Source organism: Notolepis coatsorum, assembly GCF_963971535.1.
Source record: "Notolepis coatsorum genome assembly, chromosome: 12".
Classification (NCBI taxonomy): domain Eukaryota; kingdom Metazoa; phylum Chordata; class Actinopteri; order Aulopiformes; family Paralepididae; genus Notolepis; species Notolepis coatsorum.
Window position 1 is genome coordinate 16851149 of NC_140176.1, and position 16544 is coordinate 16867692.

Consider the following 16544-nt stretch of genomic DNA (forward strand, 5'->3'; position numbering starts at 1 on the left):
GAGACTAAGGCTGGTGGGGTATATTGAATTGGATTTGCTTGCTTTGTATGTAACACATATTATAACAATGCCCCTCTCCTGGTGTCTGTCTTTGTGTACTATGGAACCTATTGTAACACTGTCCCCCTGTTGTCTTTGTGTATGGAACCTATTGTAACACTCTCCTCCTGTTGTCTTTGTGTATAGAACCTATTGTAACACTCTCCTCCTGTTGTCTTTGTGTATAGAACCTATTGTAACACTGTCCTTCTGCTGTCTTTGTGTATACCTATTGTAACACTGTCCTCCTGCTGTCTTTGTGTGTAGAACCTATTGTAACACTGTCCCCCTGTTGTCTTTGTGTATGGAACCTATTGTAACACTGTCCCCCTGTTGTCTTTGTGTATAGAACCTATTGTAACACTGTCCCCCTGTTGTCTTTGTGTATAGAACCTATTGTAACACTGTCCTCCTGCTGTCTTTGTGTATAGAACCTATTGTAACACTCTTCCTGGTGTCTTTGTGTATAGAACCTATTGTAACACTGTCCCCCTGCTGTCTGTATGGAACCTATTGTAACATTGTCCTCCTGTTGTCTGTTGTCTTTGTGTATGGAACCTATTGTAACTAGGGATGTTCGATATTGGCTTTTTCTTACCGATATATTGTCCAACTCTTAATTTCCGATACCGATATCAACCGATACCGATATATGCAGTAATCATGTAATCATTTCAGGTAATTAACATTACATATCTCTTGTCGTGGAATTAACACAACATTATGCATATGTTTGACAATAAATAAAATAAGAATTTGTTCTTACTTGCTTGCCTGGGTAAATAAAAGTTAAATAAACCGATACCGCTAATTTCCGATATATATCGGACATCCCTAATTGTAACACTGTCCTCTTGTTGTCTTTGAGTATGGAACCTATTGTAACACTGTCCCCCTGTTGTCTGGTGTCTTTGTGTATGGAACACATTATAACACTGTCCCCCTGTTGTCTGGTGTCTTTGTGTATTGAACACATTATAACACTGTCCACCTAGTGTCTTTGTGTATGGAACACATTATAACACTGTCCCCCTGGTGTCTTTGTGTATGAAACACATTATAACACTGTCCCCCTGTTGTCTGGTGTCTTTGTGTATGGAACACATTATAACACTGTCCCCCTGTTGTCTGGTGTCTTTGTGTATGGAACACATTATAACACTGTCCCTCTGGTGTCTTTGTGTATGGAACACATTATAACACTGTCCCCCTGGTGTCTTTGTGTATGGAACACATTATAACACTGTCCCCCTGTTGTCTGGTGTCTTTGTGTATGGAACACATTATAACACTGTCCCTCTGGTGTCTTTGTGTATGGAACACATTATAACACTGTCCCCCTGTTGTCTGGTGTCTTTGTGTATGGAACACATTATAACACTGTCCCCCTGGTGTCTTTGTGTATGGAACACATTATAACACTGTCCCCCTGGTGTCTTTGTGTATGGAACACATTATAACACTGTCCCTCTGGTGTCTTTGTGTATGGAACACATTATAACACTGTCCCCCTGTTGTCTGGTGTCTTTGTGTATGGAACACATTATAACACTGTCCCCCTGGTGTCTTTGTGTATGGAACACATTATAACACTGTCCCCCTGGTGTCTTTGTGTATGGAACACATTATAACACTGTCCCCCTGTTGTCTGGTGTCTTTGTGTATGGAACACATTATAACACTGTCCCCCTGGTCTCTTGTCCTCTCCAGTGCACGGTGGACAGTGGCTTCTCAGAGTTCCCTAAGCAGGTCATCCCTCTGAAGACCCTCAACGCTGTGGCCTCTGTTCCGGTCATGTACTCCTGGTCGCCGCTGCAGCAGAACTTTATGGTACAGACAGAAAACATGCAGAGGGTTCAAGCACCTTCTGTCACGTGTCCTAAACACACATGCATGTCTGCTTCCAAATTACCTGACCCCCATGGCAGTCTCTCATATCTCACCAACACGACGACGACTTATCTCTCTCTCTCACTCACTCACTTGTTTCCCCTTCTCTCCTCTCCTGGCTTTCACAAGGTAGCCGCTCTTTATGTATACTGGTTTCCTCAAACACTATTTATGTATACTGGTTTTCTCAACCACACTTTATGTATACTGGTTTTCTCAACCACACTTTATGTATACTGGTTTCCTCAACCACACTCTTTATGTATACTGGTTTCCTCAACCACACTTTATGTATACTGGTTTCCTCAACTACACTCTTTATGTATACTGGTTTCCTCAACCACACTTTATGTATACTGGTTTCCTCAACCACACTCTTTATGTATACTGGTTTCCTCAAACACACTCTTTATGTATACTGGTTTCCTCAACTACACTCTTTATGTATACTGGTTTCCTCAACCACACTTTATGTATACTGGTTTCCTCAACCACACTCTTTATGTATACTGGTTTCCTCAACAACACTCTTTATGTATACTGGTTTCCTCAACCACACTCTTTATGTATACTGGTTTCCTCAACCACACTCTTTATGTATACTGGTTTCCTCAAACACTCTATGTATACTGGTTTCCTCAACCACACTTTTTATGTATACTGGTTTCCTCAACCACACTCTTTATGTATACTGGTTTCCTCAAACACTCTTTATGTATACTGGTTTCCTCAAACACACTCTTTATGTATACTGGTTTCCTCAACCACACTCTTTATGTATACTGGTTTCCTCAACCACACTCTTTATGTATACTGGTTTCCTCAACCACACTCTTTATGTATACTGGTTTCCTCAACCACACTCTTTATGTATACTGGTTTCTAGTGATGCACCGATGTGAAAATTGTGGCCGATACCGATAACCGATATTAATATTTCTGTTCTGGCCGATACCGATATTTACAGATGTCGATATCTCTGTATAGAAAACACTTTTTTATGATAATCAAATAAAGAGCTATTTTCCAAAACGCATTAAAAAATAAAAAACGTTTAACTTATTTTCAGAAATGACTGATATTTTGAAACAATTTAAGGCCAAAACATGTACCAGTAAAAAAAAATATATATATATTTATAAAAAATAAAATAAATAAATAAACTGTTTTATATCGGCCCTATTTTGATATCGGACCGATACCGATGTGTAAAAAAAAACGGCCATACCGGCCAATATTATATCGGCGGCCGATATATCGTGCATCACTACTGGTTTCCTCAACCACACACTATGTATACTGGTTTTCTCAACCACACTCTTATGTATACTGGTTTTCTCAACCACACACTATGTATACTGGTTTTCTCAACCACACACTATGTATACTGGTTTTCTCAACCACACTCTATGTATACTGGTTTTCTCAACCACACACTATGTATACTGGTTTTCTCAACCACACACTATGTATACTGGTTTTCTCAACCACACACTATGTATACTGGTTTCCTCAACCACACACTATGTATACTGGGTTTCTCGACCACACATCTGTTCTGTGTATCTCTACCCTGTGTGTGTGTGTGTGTTAGGTGGAGGATGAGACGGTGCTCCACAATATCCCCTACATGGGAGATGAGATCCTGGACCAGGACGGCACCTTCATTGAGGAACTCATCAAGAACTATGATGGCAAGGTGCACGGAGACAGAGGTGGGCGACACCCACACTACATTTCCCCCCAAAATTTGGTTTGAATGAATCCCAAGTCAAATAATTTGTTCAAACTAGAACATCCACATTATTGTATGTCTATTCCTTCAAAAAACCCATTGAACAATCTCTGAATTTCGTTCTTGGTGTGTTGTGCGCAGAGTGCGGCTTCATCAACGATGAGATCTTTGTGGAGCTGGTGAGCGCTCTGACCCAGTACAGCGACAACGAGGACGATGAGGACGACGAGGAGCAGGACTTCAAGATGGAGCTGTGTGACGGCAAGGACCACACTGAGGAGCCCCGCAAGGACCCCCCCGTCAGCACAGAGAGCAAGGACCCCCCCATCAACACAGAGAGCAAGGACCCCCCCGTCAGCACAGAGAGCAAGGACCCCCCCGTCAGCACAGAGCGCAAGGACCCCCCCGTCAGCACAGAGAGGAAGGACCCCCCCGTCAGTACAGAGAGTAAGGAGGAGATGATGACGTCTGTTAGGGACCTCCGTGAAGGAGGTCCAGCGCTTGTTTTTCACTGGTCGGAAATCTACCGGCGCTAAACCTTAATTGACCCATCTTAAACCCTGCCCTCTTTTCTTGATCTTCCCATCACAACTGTTTCCCTCGGGCGTGGTTTGAGGTGGAGATAGGGAAACGGGGAGAGGGCTATTATTACCGCATATTCTTTCTATATTTAGTTTGACGTCATGTCCGTGTTCTTTGTCTGGAATGCTAACCTGTGGTGCCCTCCTCCCTATAGGCAGAAGCGGCAGCGACGGCGGCAAGAAGTTCCCCTCAGACAAGATCTTTGAAGCCATTTCCTCCATGTTCCCCGACAAGGGCTCCACGGAGGAACTCAAAGAGAAGTAAGCGCAGCGTTTCCCTGCAGGTCCTCGGGTCACTTGAGGCAGGCAGGCTGGGGCTGCATAATGTGGATCCTAGAGATTGTTTTGAGACCTTTCTGCTTGTAAAGCCCCAATCCGTGATTTCCTTTCTGACCATATCGGCGTGGGGTATATTCACATTTTGATCTGTAGATGGAAAATACAAAATATTTGGAACGTTCTTAACCAGCTGTGAATGACTGCTGTCGGGATGAATTTCATTATTTGAATTTCATGAATTTTCAAAAAGAATTTCAATGCCAAACTCAAATAAATAAATAAAAACATTGATATGAGGTGAACTGAAAACACATCACTGGTTCTTTCCCTTTTTCCTATTGGTGCTACAGTACTACCCATAATAGCAAATACAACACACAAAGAACTTTGTGTTTTACGCCTGCTTTGATGTGGTAATAACATGTAAAACTCTACATATCTACATAATATCATTCTAAATTAATTCGAACTTGCCTCATTACAGCCTATTCAAATGGTATTCTTGGGGGCAGTCGACAGCCCTGTTGTGAATTGGAATACAGTGTTTAGACGTGTAACGTAAACAAAGTGTTGACATCCTAGCCGTGGGGCCCTCAGTTGTTTAGGTCACTGATGTTCAGTACTTGGTACGCAGTCGAGAATGACATGCGACGTGTCACGAGCCGGATTGGAACCCATGATGTCGCAAGTATGTGGCAAGTGCCTCAGTCCACTGAGCCGTCGGGGCACCCCAAGATGCATAACGTTAACAGTGGGGGAAGCCTGTAGAAGACACAGAGAGCTGTACAAGTAGTTTTTGTGGCGTATGAAAAGTGTATCAAAACAGACAGGAGTGCTTGTGACCGAGTGAGGGCGTCTGTAGCTGTGTAGAAGTAGAAAGCTTTATTGTCATTGCACAATACAGTACAACGAAATTAGTTTTTTGCAGCACCTAAAAGAACGATACCTACATACACACTCTACCACACAACACATCCATGATGTACCCATAGACTCACTACTACCATACATACATTAGTTGTACCCATACTAGGGGTGGGAATCGCCAGAGACCTCACGATACGATACTATCGCGATACTTGCGTCACGATACGATAGTATCGCGATACTAAATATATCGCGATACGCTGAGTATTGCGATTTTTATTTTTTTATAAAATTTAATTTACCGGTATTACCTTTTTTCAACTGCAAAGTAAAACTTTGTCAACATGTTTTATCTAATAAAATAAAGTCTGTTCATCTCACTTCAATAATTTTTATTGCAGAACATGGCATTTTCTCAAGCAGACGGATGTAAACACTGTAATCTGTGTTGTATGTACCTGACAAACTGAACTGTTTGTATTACAGTCATATTCCAACTTAACTGAATGCACGTGTGTGTGTGTGGACTACCGTACTGTACTATTACAGGTATTGAAATGAACAATACACAACAACAATACAATTTTTATTTTATTTTATTTTAAATTTTTTTTTATGAATTAAATATCGATACTTGGCGTCCCTGTATCGATACAGTATCACCACGCAAAGTATCGCGATACTACTACGTATCGATTTCTTCCCCCACCCCTAACCCATACTCACTATCACACCACAGCATTGCAAAACATCACAGTAGAAAATAATGTCTGTGCTCATACACGTTTACACATGTAGGCGTGTGTATTTCGGCAGGGTTTTAAAGCTGTGTTTTGGGGCCGTGGTCCTCTGCTAATGGTCATTGGACTTATGGTGTGTTTGTGTGTGTGTGTCAGGTACAAGGAGCTGACGGAGCAGCAGTTACCTGGTGCCCTGCCACCAGAGTGCACCCCCAACATTGATGGCCCCAACGCCCGCTCTGTGCAGCGAGAACAGAGCATGCACTCCTTCCACACGCTGTTCTGCCGCCGCTGCTTCAAATACGACTGCTTCCTCCACCGTGAGTACACACACACTCGCTTGCACTCACTCACACACACACTTGCACTCACACACACTTGGACATATTTATTTCCACAACAACTTATTTTTCTCCCTCTTGCAGCGTTCCATGCCACACCAAACACATATAAACGCAAAAACATGGAGAACCTGGTAGACAGCAAACCCTGCGGCATTGACTGCTACATGTACCTGGTGCAGGCAAGTAACCGTTCTAGCAAATGTCTTGGGTCCTTGTTCTCGGAGCTTCCTAATAGACCATGCATGCTAGGTATATCCCGCCATTGCCCTTGACCAAGGTACCGGCACTACAGCTGGAGTTGGTCCCCAGGCGTCTGTCTGTGGCTGCCCACCGCTCCCATGTGGTTATGATGCAGGTCAAATCTCCCCGCAGAGATTAATTAAGCAATAATACACGAGAACCCGTGGGGTGTCGTGAACATTGCCACGGCTGTGATGCGCCTGCAGCGAGTGGCGTAGGCATCACACAGCAAGTTGCACAGTCGGGAAAAATATAGGATGAATACAGACAATTCTAGGGTCTTTTATATCTACCGGTATTCAGAAAAACAGCATTATTAGACATGCCAATTGCCAATCCAACGAAAGACGAGCTGGACGCGCTGGAGAAAAGCCGCAATAGGGAGGTGTAGTCTGACGTCACTGGTTGTTCCACCCGTATAGGGATTTATCATTGGGAAAATGGATTATCGGCTATTGTAACAATTCCTGCCGCATGAACATTGGCAAGCTTTCCATTTTTGCACAAAATGAGTTCCCTTCTACCACTAACATGATTGTTTAAGCATTTTTTGTTGGAACAAAGGTAGTTATAAGGTTTTTAATTTGTTGTAAAAAAATAACTACACTTCAGTTGTTGGTCTGTTAGGCTGTCTCCTTTTCCCCGTCACGGGCAGCTGATAGTACCAAGCTAGCTAGCTAACGTTAACGTCACCCCGCTAACGTTAGCATTATGTCTACTGTCGTGAACCATTTTAAATCGGGGCATGTAGAGGAGTTTCGGGAACGAGTAAAATGTGCAGGCCCTATTCTCAGACCTGTGGGGCAAGCACTGCACACGCATCATGCCGGCTAGCAAGCTAGCTAGCTACACGTCACGGCCGGCTGATAGCACGATAGTAGCCCCTTGTGACTGTGATGCACTCGGTGCATCACAGTGACGAAAGGGGCTACCACGATAGCTAACTAACGTTAACGTTACAAGCTCAAACACCTTATAACTACTACTACTATTTAATTCGTTTATTTGGATGGGACAATGCAAAATTAATGAACACTGTAGTGTAAAAATTGCCGGATTTAGCACGAGGCTAATTTCCATCTGTTGTCCCCACACATAAAAACAGGACTCATAGAAACAGTAAGAAATGTACAAATACATAAAAACAGGACACATAAAAACAGTAAAAAAATGCATAACAGCATGTCACATGTGTTCACATGACTGGTTGGTTTTCAGCCATTTTTTTTAGTTGCCCTCTAAAAAAAGCAAGGGTGGGGCTTTCCCTTATGGAAATGGGGAGACTGTTCCATGTTTGACTGCTTTTTATGGACAGGACGTTTTGGCCAAACGTGGTCAGTCCAAGTTGGACCATGCAGTCACCTCTGGTGTCTGACCTGGTGCAGAGTCCAGTGTTTCTTTTTTTGTAGATGAATTCCTGTACAGGAGGGGGAGCTAGTCCATGTAGGCATTTGTAGATGAAACAAGAGCTTTTTAAGACTTGTCCATAAGTTCCCTGGCAGAATATTTTGTTTGTGAGGACAAACGTATACAAAGAGGAGAGAACCATTTTAAATCGGGGCATGTTAGAGTTTCGGGAATGCCGGCTAGCTAGCTACTAACGTCATGTAAAAAACTAAAGTTATAAACTATACACTATGTACAACGAAACAATGATTTACATTAGTATTTACAGTGATTTAATATGCAGCGAAATAACGTTATATGTTTTTAAAATATAAATACAAATATGGTAACGTGATTGTTGCTTTAAAAAATGGTGGTTGGGTTTAGAGATGAATGGTTATGACCACCAGAGAGATACTAGCCACAGATTCAGGGTCAGTTATTTTCCCATTGTACGAATTGTTAAGCTTATGGAATGTAAGGGAAATCTGATCCTAGGTCTGTGACTAGTACTACAGGCAGGCTACGCTGTGGTGACGTCAGTCAGCAGCGCCAAATAGCAGTGTAGTTTCCCAGCGAACGAAAACATAAACATTTTTATTTTGCTACCTTTACGATTAATTGCGAATATTTTCATGTTGAGCTATAGATTGTGGATGAATACGCACAGAAAGGTACACCATGCCAACGTTAATGCTTTATTTATCTAAAACGAGCCGATTTAGAAATGGTCAATGGGGAAATACATTACCGGTAAGTGGAACAGGAAAAAACGGCAATGACGTAACCACTACACCTCCCTATTAATCCTTCAACACCACCAAGTCGGCGGCCTGGGCATTGAACTGGCCCAACTCCCGGAACTGTCCGAGGTGCTGATGACTTTTTCCGACTTTCGATAGCTTGTTGATAGGCAGCCTACCTACTCCATTTGAAATTCCATAGCAACAAGACATCTATAGGAAAAATTGTCTATGCCAAGTTCACTGAAATCGATATAAAAGACCCTGGAATTATCTGTATTCATCCTATATTTTTCCTGACGGTGCAACTTGCTGTATAAAAGCAATAATACATGAGAACCAGTGGAATATCAGAGTGGCAATATTCATGATATTCCACTGGTTCTCATGTATTATTGCTTTTATACAGAAAGTTGCACCGTATCCCACTGGTTCTTGTGTATTATTGTGTAATTATTCTACAGATTCAGGAAGAGATTTATGTTTGGTACAGATGCCGGCATGAAATCATTTTAATCTTGTTTTTTAATGAAAATTAGAAGACACAAAAATTATCATTCCCTCTTTCCAATATTGTGAATCACATTGCAAAATAAATCAAAATAATCACAATTAGATATTTCTTCTAAATCATTGAGTCCTGTTTCATGATACCACTACCCTAGCTTAAAACATGAGCCTGCTTTAGAGCCTGTGAAAGATGGCGAATCAACTGCACAAAATATAGCATCGATACTGGTTTAGAACCGGGTACTAAAAAACTGAACTGACCACACAGGATGGAATGGTGAGGGAGTACCCCGCGGACGTGGTTGCTGAGCAAGTCAAGACCCCCACCAAACGCCCCTCAGGCCGTCGCCGGGGACCCTTACCCAACAGCAGCAGCCGGCCTGGCACTCCCACAGTTTCCTCGGAAACCAAAGACACGGACAGCGACCTCGAGGGGGGCAAGGACGACGAGCGGGACAACGAGCAGGACGACGAGCGAGACAAAGAGCGGGACAATGACAAGGATGACGAGCAGGACAACGACAAGGATGACAAACGGGACAACGGACGGGACACCGACAAGGATGACAAACGGGACAACGGACGGGACAACGACAAGGATGACAAACGGGACAACGGACGGGACAACAACAAGGATGACAAACGGGACAACGGACGGGACAACGACAAGGATGATGACGACAAGAAGGATGAGACCACCAGCAGCTCAGGTAAACGCACACAGTTTACCTCTTTAAACGGCAATGGCTTCACATGAGTACAGTAACATTATTAGATTAGATTCAAATGTATTGTCATTATACAGCACAAGTACAGTAAACTAAAGGAAGTTTGGAATCCAACCAGAGTACAAATGTAACAGTAAAGTGCAATAGTAATATACAATGTACAGGTGATTAAACTGGGTATAAAATATATAAATTAGTACTACTGGGTGTAGTGCTAATCAGATGCATGTACAGAGTTGTAATACCAATATGTACAGTGATACACGTATAAAGACAGTATGGTCGTAGTCATACTGGCCAGCAGCGTAACTAGTAAGAGTAGGTAAGGGATATGTTCAGATATAGATATAATATCTACAGATTTGTAAAAAGATTATGTGCCGGTATGTAGGGATGGGACCGAATATTCGATCCCATATCTACATTCGATTTTCATGTCAGAAAATCGAAAATCAAAAGGGAAAAAAGGCGAGTATTCGATATTAAGAACCAGCGATTTTCGAATATCACTTTTGCTAGAAAGTCCCATCCCTACCGGTATGGATAGGATATATATATATACGGTACGTACAGCATTATTGTACATTAGGGGTGTAACGATGCATCGATTAATTGAAATCAGGGTTCGAAATTAACGGGGGCTTGGGGCAAAATGCCCTCGAAAATTGACCAAATGCCCTCGAACATCAGTTAAGGGGGGCAAAAAAAGCCCCAGACAGTTTACTAATTATATATAATTATATATATGCTCTACAGTGCGAGCATTTCCCTCGTATTTGCCCCTAATAATATGTGTGTGCGCAAACCGGAAAAATCATTTACTTGCAGACTGTGCGAGACAGACGAGTGATTGTGAAGATTACAAAACAGCTCCGCTGTTAATAGTTCAGATTGAAACTGGACTGAAATTCAGTTTTTGGGTGGAATGTTTGTTCCAAGGAGGAGAGAGGCGGGGCCCGCTGCGCAGGGAGATGCTTCCAGGCACTTGAGACTGAGAGGATGCGAACACAGACAGAGCGCTCTGCTTTCATCAAGCATTACACTGCTATCTTAACGTTAGCAAGCTAAGCATCTGCATAGCGCGACCTGTGTAACTTGTGTTCGGCGGGGAAAGACCGTTCCATTTGTAACAACTCCAAAGAATAACATCCAAATCCGATCCCGATGCGCATTTCCTTCATTCCACAGCGCTGAGCGCGCAACGTATTTCATTGATCGATCTGGCCAGAGCCTATACTCACAAGTCACAAACGTTGCGTGTGTGGGGTTTTTCATCAATTTGAAACAAGCCTCTTGACTGTTGGAATTAGGGATGTTAAAAATAAAACATCTAATAATATTATTCAATATTAGACATTCATTGATCCAGAGGCAACCGGTTATTCGTCTGCTATTTGTAGATATATCAAGACAACAACACAACTTGCCCTCAGGGACAATAATATTTAATCTATTTAGATAGAGTATGTATGTATTATTTACAGATAATTGAAGGTACCTCAAAACATGAAACCAAGCCATGATGTCACACATAGTGTGCGTGTGTGTGTGTGTGTGTTACTTGAACAATTGTCACTGTGCTCCTAAATTTCCGTGTGCTCCTAAATTTGTATTTTATTTATTAACATTTTATTTAGGAGCACATGTGCTCCTTGGGAAAAAGGTTAGCGTAGAGCCCTATATGTGGAGACATTAACATTACGTTATCAAACATAGGGACGAAGACTGTAAAAAAAAGTGTCAACAATGTTTTATAATCTTTGTTAATTTTCATTATAAAAATGTTGTGCCCCCGAAATAAATAAAAAAAGCCCCCGAAAATCAATTAAGGGGGGCAAAAAAAGCCCTTGAAAAAAAATGTTAATTTCTAACCCTGATTGAAATGCATCGATTTGAATATGTTAGAATAGATTTTTTATTTTATTTTTTGTGTATTTTTATTGACCTATAGTCCATTCATGCTGAGTGAATCAGTTCCACCAGCCACATTTGTGTATTCAATTTATTTTTTTGGAATTAACTGATAGAAAATGTATCGAAAATGAATCGAATCGAATCGTGGTCAAATGAAGATATTTCATGATGCATTGAATCATTGCCTGAAGAATCGTAATCGAATCGTTGTGAGGTCGAATCGTTACACCCCTATTGTACATGCTATCATATCATACAGAGTTATATGGATTATATGCAGGTGTATAAGTAGGTATATTGGAGGAGTATATGCAGGTATATTCAGACAGTACTACAGTATGTCATTGTTGTTGAATTGCCTTTGCACCCCGTTGTTGGCGTACACACTGTATATGGGGAATGAAGAGTTTGTGGTTGTGACCGTGTACAGAGGGGAACTCGCGGTGCCAGACTCCAGTGAAGATGAAGCTGACCTGCGACCCCGAGGTGGTGGACTGGAGCGGCGCCGAGGCCTCTCTCTTCAGGGTTCTCATAGGAACATACTACGACAACTACTGTGCCATCGCACGACTCATCAGCACCAAGACCTGCAGACAGGTGGGTGCTGCCAAGTTCTCCCTCTTCAGAGTCCTCTCAATGTGTGTCGGGGATAGAGGAAAAAGACAAGTTTGTATTTAACACCATGTTAACTCTAAATAAACTTTAACCACTTAAGCATCGGACGGGCCCGACAGCGGGCCGCCATGTGTGCATGCGCTCGTCTGTCGGCTCCCGGCTGCGTTTTCGCCGATCAACGAATACATTGTTGGAAAGACGAATTTGACTCCTTTCGATCGTCACCCTACTCGACCTATTGCATGTTTCCAGTCTCGAGTTACAAAACGAAAAATCCAACGAGCGTCATTTGACAAGCTATTCTGACAAGTGACCATGTCCGGTTTGGTCGGGTCCTGAACGGACCAGTTACGGCTGATGGCGAAAATGATTGACCACCTTTTGTAGCCAATGATATTCTGGAGCCAACGCTATCCCATGCAGGGGCTGATCGCAACGAGAAAGAAGCCAGGGAAGTCCTTTGTTTTGACTCGTGCGTCTGAATGAATGGGAGCGGACGGCCATTTTGGATAACCATGTCGAATTAATGCCGGTACACACATTACAAAAACCTTGTAAAACACTACGTTTTCGTGGGATTGGTTTAAACTTTGGACCTGTATCAGATAAGACTTCAGGCTATGGAACCGTTATGGTTTCCAGCTCCTACCTCTCAGCTGGAACTTAAAAACATGCATCTGACAACAAGTAAACAGGAATGTGAGTATACAAAACGTTTAGTGTGTTCAAACCTCTTTATCTCTATTTCATTAGCACTAGTCAGGTGTGTTGTGCAAAACTAGCCCTATTTTTGCCCGATGCTTATGTGGTTAAAAGATTTGCAAATGTCTTCTTCTTTGAAATTATTTGAGAAGTATGTGAAGCCGACCTCATCGACGGTGTCGCCGTAATATAAAATAATAGATTCTGTGTCACGGTAACACACAATCTCCTCCCTCGTCTCCCGACAGGTGTACGAGTTCAGGGTGAAGGAGTCCAGCATCATCGCTCGCGCTCCGGCTGAAGACGAGGACACGCCCCCTCGCAAGAAGAAGAGGAAACACAGGCTGTGGGCCACTCACTGTAGGAAGATCCAGCTGAAGAAAGGTGAGGGACTGCTGCTGGCCTCCATTTACATTCCTGATGTGATTGTATTGAAGCTTACTTTTTCTTTCACTCTTGTGTCATAAAATGTGTCGTCTGAATCCTTTTGACATGACATGGTGATGTATATGATGCTTGCTAAACATGGGGTTTACAAAACTGCTGAGGCTGTAAATGGTTAGGAGTAAAACACACACCTGCATTTTTTTCAGTTGTTACATCTACAAGTGAAGAGACCCAACGTTTATATGATCTAATACATTCTGGATTGTTGCTTTAGTTTTCCCTCCTAACTGCAAGGACATTATATATATATGGGTATATGTTATCATAACATATCAGGCGGAACAGATAAAGAGGGTTGTTGTTTTGTTAACTGATGACCGGTTGTCCTTTTTTCCCTTATTTAAATTCTTATTATATATTTTTTTCCATTTGTCACATCAGACGGCTCGTCCAATCATGTGTACAACTACCAGCCATGTGACCATCCCCGCCAGCCCTGTGACTCCTCCTGTCCCTGTGTCACTGCCCAGAACTTCTGCGAGAAATTCTGCCAGTGCAGCTCAGAGTGTAAGGACACACATTTGACACATTTAAAACATTTTTCTTTGGCTTTTTATTTATTTGTAATGTGTTTTCCACGTGTTCTGCATTTGTGTCGTTTGTCCTAATCACATCCGCAGTTCATTTTACTTTTTTTTTTTCTTTTTTTTTCACATGTTAAATATGCATACATAAGCTGTCTCTCCATTCAAGGGCCGTATCCTTCGATGGATGTGGTCTACAAAAGCGAAGGTGGAACCGAGCGTTGTTAAATGAGACTGGTCTACAGGGGAGACTGGGGCTGATGCATGCCAATTCAAAAGGAGGATTCCTCTTGGCAGTGTTGTAGTACTCGAGTCCAGGACTGATTTTCAGGACTTGTGACTCGACTTGAGCACTGATGACTTGGACTCTGACTCGAGTATTGACTGCATTCGGACTCGGAAGATGCAGACAAGGACTCGGACTTCTTTTTAGGATTTATTTTTTTAGCGTTTATCGCTTTTTACTACTGGGCAGTCCAGTAGAGAGAGAGAGAGGAGGAACGGGAGACAGAGTGGGGGGAAGACATTCTGCAAATAACGACGGGTCCGGGAATTGCACCCGGGTCGGCCGTGCCACGACTCAGCGCGTTATGTGGTTCGCCACTGGGGCGCCCTGGACTCGGACTTCTTAACACTTTCTCTGCCAAGGACTCGTCATTCCCCGCCATGCTCATTCTGCCAATGACGCCGTAACACGTCATTGAGATCAATATTTAAAAAATCTGTGATCGCAATCATATTTCTCCCCCGGAGACTTGAGATCTATGTTGATCCCCTCTCAACTCTCCAACGGTTCAAGAGCGCCATCTGGTGGCGGATCGCCCAAACCGGAATTCGGTCCGATCACTCTCTATAGTCCCGGGACTCGAGCTAGACACAATGGATAGCAATCCGTTACCAATAACTCGATAAACAACATGATTTGGACGTATATACTATTATACAACCTGGAGATGGATCGCATATTTCAACATCCCATAATAGGAATATTTTTGCTCATCGCCCAACGCTACGAGGAAGCTACGGTGAGTTTCAGTGTTTTTTTTTACCGTGTTCAATACAAACTGCTCTAATGTGTAGACCGACTTTGAAATAAAACCCTGAACTATGCAGCTCTATTAGAGTCCTTCCCTTATTTGTGGAAAATCTATAAAATAAAAAGTCAAATTTCCGTTGTTCGCAAATTTCGCACCACATATCAGGCATACAGGTGAGACTTTTGTTGACTAAATATCTTAGTTGATGAAATGTTTTTTCATTTCAGTGTCACAGTATGACATCGATCTCCAAAATAAGAAAAGAAATTAATTTCTTTTCTAAAAAAATTTGGGGGCAGGGAGCCGCAGCTGATTGGCTAAAGATTATCTGACCATTATCTGAATTAAAAAGAAAAAAAAAATCTAACCCTAACTAACCTTACTGTCATGCACTTGTCCTAATAAACTAACCTACACTGTAGCACTCAACACTTTGATGAACATTGTTACTCAGCTGATAGAGTTGTGCTCTTCCTGATGGCTTGTCGTACAGAACTTGTAAGTCGCTTTGGATAAAAGCGTCAGCTAAATGACTAAATGTAAATGTAAATGTAATGATCATATCACCCACACTAGATGAATCATCTAACGTTGGCCACGGAATTATAAATGACCCCCCCCCCCCCCCCCCATCCGGTCAACATCAGATGATAAGTACCGTAGTAACTTCTAGAAGCACGTCCATTTGAATTTTTTTATCTCGCGCCGATCGCTATCAAACTGTATACAATCATCAATATAATGCATTTAGGGCTATAAATCACGTTCTGCAGAAAGCTGCAGAAAACGATTAAAACATATTTATACTTTAGACCGTATTTTAGTATGAATATGTGAATGAAAAAGTATAACGTTGCTACACCCTGAACAATAGATACTTGATGTTGAATGGGCCATAGTAATGTCAATTTAGCAATACAATTTAAAAAGTTATAGCCCTGCAAAGAAGGGGAACTTCTCCATAGACAATTAGAGCTGGCAGAGGATGGTATAATGATGTACCGTACTTTTCGGACTATAAGCCGCAGCTTTTTCCCCCATTTTTCGACCCTGCGGCTTATATAACGGTGCGGCTTATATGTGACTCGACGTGACCAAACCCGAAAATGTAAAAATCAAAATATTGCTTTTTTGACTGCATTGAAATGTTATTATCTGTTCCCTTATTTGCTAAACTTAATACAACTTGTAAATGAGTTAATTCTTGTTAGTTGTCCGACAGT

The 16544-nt window shown here is 42.1% G+C and overlaps 1 protein-coding gene across 2 annotated transcripts in view; it reads left to right on the forward strand.

Moving 5' to 3' along the window:
- Positions 1 to 16544, forward strand: part of ezh2 (enhancer of zeste 2 polycomb repressive complex 2 subunit) — a 38663-nt gene that overhangs the window by 7974 nt on the left and 14145 nt on the right. For both annotated transcript variants that reach the window (XM_084326099.1, XM_084326100.1), the window contains exons 4-13: positions 1750 to 1869; positions 3524 to 3644; positions 3806 to 4111; positions 4401 to 4506; positions 6288 to 6451; positions 6557 to 6654; positions 9623 to 10064; positions 12427 to 12593; positions 13562 to 13697; positions 14142 to 14267. In XM_084326099.1, the coding sequence (XP_084182225.1) occupies positions 1750 to 1869; positions 3524 to 3644; positions 3806 to 4111; positions 4401 to 4506; positions 6288 to 6451; positions 6557 to 6654; positions 9623 to 10064; positions 12427 to 12593; positions 13562 to 13697; positions 14142 to 14267 (1786 nt within the window). The remainder of the gene's footprint in view (positions 1 to 1749; positions 1870 to 3523; positions 3645 to 3805; positions 4112 to 4400; positions 4507 to 6287; positions 6452 to 6556; positions 6655 to 9622; positions 10065 to 12426; positions 12594 to 13561; positions 13698 to 14141; positions 14268 to 16544) is intronic.